Here is a 6595-nt window from a genome sequence, read left to right as displayed (position 1 = left end):
CGGGACCTTTGGAAGAGCAGTCAGTGCTCTTACCCGCTGAGCCATCTCACCAGCCCAGCAACACACGTCTTAATATATATATTGTGTGTGTGTGTGTGTGTGTGTGTGTGTGTGTGTGTATGAATGTGCCACACAGCCTTGGAGGTGAAGAGCACTTAAAGAAGTACAAGTGGAGTTTCAAGGAGAAATCAGGCCATTTGCATTGAGTGCTGGTTCGGAGAGAAGGAACATTTTTTTCCCAGAAGAGACTGGGGTGTGAGGGGAGGGGTGGTGGACAGCCCCGCCCCTCCCCTGGACCAGCTGAAAGAGTTGCTTCTTCTCTTGCTTTCCTTATCTCCACTAGGACCAGAAGCTGATCCTGGAGCGCCTGCAGATCATGTACACTGTTGGCTACTCCCTGTCCCTGGCCACTCTGCTGCTAGCCCTGCTCATCTTAAGTTTGTTCAGGTGCGACCCGCCAGTTCTGCGTGGTGTGGTGGAGACTGGGCCTTGATTTATACGCTAAGATGGGAGATGGTGTGGCTCTAGGAGAAAAGATGGGGGGCTGTTTCAAGGGACTTGGGATGCCTGAGGACAGCTCTTCAGTGGTTCCCAGCCCTTTTTGTCTCTCAACCCCCCCAGGCGGCTGCACTGCACTCGTAATTACATTCACATGAACCTGTTCACGTCTTTCATGCTTCGGGCAGCAGCCATTCTCACCCGAGATCAGCTGCTGCCTCCACTGGGTCCCTACCCTGGAGACCAGACCCCTACCCTGTGGAACCAGGTACTCCATCACCTCCTTCCTGGTGGGACCAAGAAGTGTCCCATCAATTTCTATACCTTTCCTCATCACTGCATGGTGAGAGGGTGGGGACGGGATGGGAGGAAGAAACCAGGAGGGATTCGCAAGGCACCAGTTCGTTCCTTGAGGCAGGGAGATGAAACTCAGGACTGTGAACAGAGGACTTTAGATAATAATTGTGTGTGTGAGGTGATGGTCTTGGGGTGAAGTTCACTAGTAGAGTACCCGGTTCAGTACTGGGGAAATGAAAAGAAAGATTAAGAGGCCACCCGGGCTGAAGAGATGGCTCAGTGGTTAAGAGCACTGGCTGCTCTTGCAGAGGACCCTGGATTGATTCCCAGCACGCACACAGCAGCTCACAACCATCTGTAACTCCAGTTCTAGGGGATCTGATGCTCTCTTCTGACCTGCATGTGATGCACAGACATGCAGGCAGGCAAAATGTCTCTACATATAAAAGAGAGGGGAAAAGATGGCTCAGTACTTAGAGGCATTGGCTTATGAGCCTGACGATTTGTGTTCAACCCCAGAACTCCCATTGTGGCATACCCCTGAAAGGTCTCTGACCTTCACACACCACAGGGAGCATAGCTTGGCATTTACTTTTTTTTAATTTGTATTTCATGTGTGTGAGTATTAGCCTGTATGTATGTACGTTTGTATGTATGTATGTATGTATGTATGTATGTATGTATGTATGTATGTATGATGTACTCTGTGTCCATGCCTGGTGCCCTCAGAGGCCAGAAGAGGGTATCAGATCCTCTGGAGCCGGAGTTACAAACAATTGTGAGCTGCAATGTGGGTGCTGGGAATTGAACTCAGGACCTCTGGAAGAGCAGCCAGTGCTCTTAACCTCTGAGCCATGTCTTTGGCCCAATACATGCATTTAATCCTAGCACTCGAGAGGCAGAGGCACGCGGATCTCTGAGTTTGAGGACAGCCAGGGCTACACAGAGAAACCCTGTCTCAAACAAACAAACAAACAAAACAAAAAAAACTATAAAATATAAAATATTTTTTAAAAAATGAGCGAGTGTGGCAAAGGCTTCGTAGTGGGATTCTAAGAGTACTTCACTGTGGTAACAGAATGAAAAATGCCAAGGTTGTTAAGGGTGCCAATGTGGAAGAGTCCTCAAGTGAAAGTGGGTAAGTTGAGATAAGATAAGCAATTTACTGGAAACCCAGGGTAAAACACTTGAGGGCAAGAGATGGAGATTAGCCCTGTCTGGTCAGGAAGTCCCATAGTTCCAGTTAGGTGTTAAGCTGAGCACAACTGATATATTAAAACCTGCTTGGGCTGCAGAGCAAGTTCAAGGACAGCCTGGACAATTTTTTGAGAACCTGACTCAAAGAGAAGAGAAATTGACTGTAACTCAGTGGTAGAGCCCCTGCCTAGACTCCCCAGTGAGGGGCTGGTGGCGTGGCTCAGTGGTAGAGCCCCTGCCTAACAAGCAGGAAGTCCTGGGTTCAAGCCTTACTACCACATACACAAAGGAATACATACAAATAATAAAACAGACTACCCTTGTCTGATGGCTTCATAGGCCCTAGCTGCCTGCCGCACGGCCCAGATCATGACCCAGTATTGTGTGGGAGCCAATTACACCTGGCTGCTGGTGGAGGGTGTGTATCTGCACCATCTGCTGGTGATCGTGGGACGCTCAGAAAAGGGCCACTTCCGCTGCTACCTGCTTCTTGGCTGGGGTGAGCCCTGACTCTGTGACCCCTACCCCCACCCCTCCGCCCAGCCCAGCGCATCTTGGTTCCCCCCCCACTACCCAGCCGATCCGCGTTTCCTCCCCTCCCACTCCCCTGCTGAAGAATTCCGCGGGTCTTGGGCCTGGAAGGGGCTCGTGTGCACACTGACAGCTGCGGCGGGGTGGGGGGGCGGGGATCGGGGTCTGCACAGGGGCCCCCGCGCTTTTCGTCATCCCCTGGGTGATCGTCAGGTACCTGTACGAGAACACACAGTGAGTTGCAGGGTCTGGAGGGCGGGCCGGGCTGGGGGCGGAGCTACAAGGGACAGGAGGCGGGGAAGGGCGGAATAGAGGTGGTGCGGAGAGGGTGGGCGGAGTATAAAGGAATTATGGGCTGGGTAAAGTGGAGGAGTAGGAGACTTTTTAAAAAGCAGGATGGGATGGGTGGGCATGAATGTAGGATGAATGTAGGTGGACTTTAAAGAGGGTGGGCAGGCCCTGGTGAGGGAACGTGCCTGATTAGGGGGTGACGAGGTTTGCCGGGGCATTTCGCGTCTCAGTTCTACCCTGCCTCCTCTAGGTGCTGGGAGCGCAACGAAGTCAAAGCCATTTGGTGGATCATTCGCACCCCCATCCTAATAACCATCTTGGTAGGGCCAGTCTCGCCTCCTCCAGGCTGTGCTCAGGGATTTCTCATTCTGGGGAAGAGGAGCGCCAACCCCCTGTCCCATCCCAGAAACCGAGTGGCTTCTGGCTCAGTCTCTCTCTCTCCTCCCAGATCAATTTCCTCATCTTCATCCGCATCCTTGGCATTCTTGTTTCAAAGCTGAGGACACGGCAGATGCGCTGCCCCGACTACCGACTAAGGTGAGGGCAGGCTGAGGACCCAGTGTGGGAAGCAGATGGACCGGGAATCAGGGGCGAGGACATGCGGGCCACTGACATCTTCTCTTCCCAGGCTGGCTCGCTCCACGCTGACACTGGTGCCCCTGCTGGGTGTCCACGAGGTGGTGTTTGCGCCTGTGACGGAGGAACAGGTCGAAGGCTCCCTGCGCTTCGCCAAACTCGCCTTTGAAATCTTCCTAAGTTCCTTCCAGGTGCTCAGACTGGGTGCAGGCTCCGCCCTTCTACCTTAGACCTTTCTCTCCATCGGTTCACAGCGATATCGTCATTCTCCGGAGCAGCCACTATTGACTGGAGTGTACCCAGGGATTTCATTCATTCGTTCATCATGCATGCACAAGGCGGAAAATACCTACCTGAGGCTGTCCTGGGCTGTGGGCGTGGGGGTGGGGATGGTGGTAGAGGACCACACAGTCTTCCCTAGCATTGCCTCCCGAGAGGAGGAAGGGCTGTGGAGCGGACTGAGCTGGGACTTAGTCTCTGGTACTTGCCAGCTTCCTGGTTTCCTTTACCCACAAGGTACAGATTTTTTTCTTTTAAATATTTATTTATTTTATGTATACGAGTACATTGTAGCTGTCTTCACACACACCGGAAGAGGGCATCGGATCCCATTACAGATGGTCGTGAGCCACCATATGGGAATTGAACTCAGGACCTCTGGAAGAGCAGTCAGTGCTCTTAACCGTTGAGCCACCTCTCCAGTCCAAGGTGCAGAATTGAAGGACGTAGGAAGTTCCAAAATGTGAGGCCGACCCTTATGTGCTTGCCTTCCTAGTCCTACCCTGCTGGACCCAACTGAGCCTCAGTTTTCTCCCTAAAGTGGGGATAGTACCAGTCTCCCCGGTGAGACTGTGCATTCGTTAAAGGAAGCAAGAACAGATGGAGCACATGTGCACCAACAACGGGCAGGAGCCAAATGGTCAGCCCCTGTTCTGTGAGAGAGGAGGGAACTCTTTGTGTAAACAGCCAGTCACACAACTAGGTGAATGTCCCAGAATGGAGATTCCCTGAGGCCAGAGGGTAGCTAGTGTGCTGGAGGGCGGTGAGGGTGCCTGCAACTCCAGAGCAAGTGGGGTGAGCGAGAGGCAAGAGCTGAACAACAGGGGCAGAAAAGTGAGAGAGGGGCCAGGACCCCAAGCCCAATTTCAATTTTGTCTTTTTCCTCTCCTGGAAAGGGAGATGCGTGATCTGAATTCGATATTAATGGGATTGTAGAAAAATCTTAGGAATATCTTTTTTTTTTTTTTTTTTTTGGTCTTTCAAGACAGGGTTTCTCTGTGTAGCCCTGGCTGTCCTGGAACTCACTTTGTAGACCAGGCTGGCCTCGAACTCAGAAATCCGCCTGCCTCTGCCTTCCAAGTGCTGGGATCAAAGGCGTGTGCCACCACTGCCTGGCAGGAATATCTTAATAAGAGCCCGTGTTCATAGTTGACTTCATGAATCAACTTAAGCCAGGTATTGGGGCTTGTAATCTGTCTCCAGCTCGCTAAGCACGTGCTCCAATACTGAGAAGACCTCAAGCTCCATAATTAATTAATAATTATTATTTTAAAAGATTTATTTAGGGCTGGAGAGATGGCTCAGTGGTTACAGAGCACGGACTGCTCTTCTGAAGGTCCTGAGTTCAAATCCCAGGAACCACATGGTGGCACACAACCATCTGTAATGAGCATCTGATACCCTTTTCTGGTGTGTCTTAAGACAGCTACAGTGTACTTACATATAACAATAAATAAATCTTAAAAAAAAAACAGATTTATTTATTTAATATAAGTACACTATCGTTGTCTTCAGATACACCAGCTGAGGGCATCAGATCCCATTACAGATGATTGTGAGCCACCATGTGGTTGCTGAGAATTGAACTCAAGACCTCTGGAAGAGCAGCCAGTGCTCTTAACCCCGAGGAGGTACCTCTCCAGCCCTAATTATTATTTTTGGGGTTGAGTTTCACCATGCAGTTCTGGATGGACATATTAGTCTGTGTGGACAAGGATATACTCCAACTCATCGAGATCTGTCTCCCTCTGCCACCAGAGTGCTGGAATTAAAGGCACGTGCCACCACACACAGCTAAGCACTGCATCTTTTTACACATGAACACTGCACTTCTTCCAACCACCGCCTTCATTTTCCCAGACGAGGATAGGGAGGCACAGAGTGGTTAGACTGCTTGCCTCAAATGTGCAAAGCAGGGAATTGCTTTCTACACTCAGGACGTTCAACCTCCAACGCCTGTTCTCGGCCTTCGGGGGTCCGGGAGGCATTACGGAGAGCTGGGAGCCAGTGAGCAGGTGCCCTCAGTACCTAGGACCGGGCCGGTAACAGCCACAGTACTTTGGGGCTGGAGACAATGAGTCCACAGCAGCGATCTGATCTCGCTCCTCCTCTGGCAGGGTTTCCTGGTGAGCGTGCTCTACTGCTTCATCAACAAAGAGGTAGGAGAGGCTAGCCCGCCCGTGCCCCCTGGCGGCCACCCTGGGAACAGCGCCACCCTGAGCACCCGGCGTTGCAGGTGCAGTCGGAGATCCGCCAGGGTTGGCGCCACCGCCGCCTGCATCTCAGCCTTCAAGAGCAGCGTCCACGTCCGCACCAGGAAGTCACCCCCCGGGCTGTGCCTTTGAGCTCTGCGTGCGGAGAAGCTGCCATTGGCAACGCCTTGCCTTCTGGGAGGCTGCATGTGCCTGGAGATGAGGTCTTGGAAAGTTACTGCTAGGTAAAGAGACCCCTGTGTCTGTACCGTTAGCATGTATTCAGAACCTACTGTGTACCAGCCCCCCCCCCCCCAGTGGAACCGGAAGACAAGGTCCCCACGTGTACATATCTGTGGAGGAATCATTTATGAAAAGAATTGAGGTGTCTAGGACAATTGAAGGCCATTTGGATAGACATGATGCTTAGGTCATGGGTCATGTTTGAAAGTGGAGATATCTTAGAGTTGGAGGACAAGATTGCTGGCAGATGGAACAGCATTCGCAAAGGTCCCGGGAACAGGAAGAATGGAGAAAGGCTTCCGTGGCTCCACTGGAAAAAGCCAGGGCCTCCAGACGGGAAGAGGTGGGCAGGGATGCAAAAACTGGAATTTCATCCCAGGCTCACTTAAGATTTTATTATTTTTACTTTATGTGTATGGATGTACACCACACGCACACAGTGCTTGCATATGCCTGAAGGGCAGAAGATCCTTGGGACTGGACGGTTGTCA

At 51.6% G+C, this 6595-nt stretch overlaps 1 protein-coding gene across 1 annotated transcript in view; it reads left to right on the top strand.

The window, feature by feature from the left end:
* Window positions 1-6240, top strand: part of Gipr (gastric inhibitory polypeptide receptor) — an 8196-nt gene extending 1956 nt beyond the window's left edge. Inside the window, exons 5-13 of the mRNA XM_021219488.2 lie at window positions 344-447; window positions 622-766; window positions 2332-2491; window positions 2697-2757; window positions 3065-3134; window positions 3263-3351; window positions 3443-3581; window positions 5787-5828; window positions 5906-6240. Coding sequence (XP_021075147.1) covers window positions 344-447; window positions 622-766; window positions 2332-2491; window positions 2697-2757; window positions 3065-3134; window positions 3263-3351; window positions 3443-3581; window positions 5787-5828; window positions 5906-6106 — 1011 coding nt within the window. The 3' untranslated portion in view covers window positions 6107-6240. The remainder of the gene's footprint in view (window positions 1-343; window positions 448-621; window positions 767-2331; window positions 2492-2696; window positions 2758-3064; window positions 3135-3262; window positions 3352-3442; window positions 3582-5786; window positions 5829-5905) is intronic.
* The last annotated feature ends 355 nt before the right edge of the window (window positions 6241-6595 follow it).

The sequence above is a fragment of the Mus pahari genome, chromosome 19, assembly GCF_900095145.1.
Source record: "Mus pahari chromosome 19, PAHARI_EIJ_v1.1, whole genome shotgun sequence".
Lineage (NCBI taxonomy): Eukaryota > Metazoa > Chordata > Mammalia > Rodentia > Muridae > Mus > Mus pahari.
Note: the sequence above shows the minus strand (reverse complement) of the source record. Positions and strands in the feature narration are given on the sequence as shown.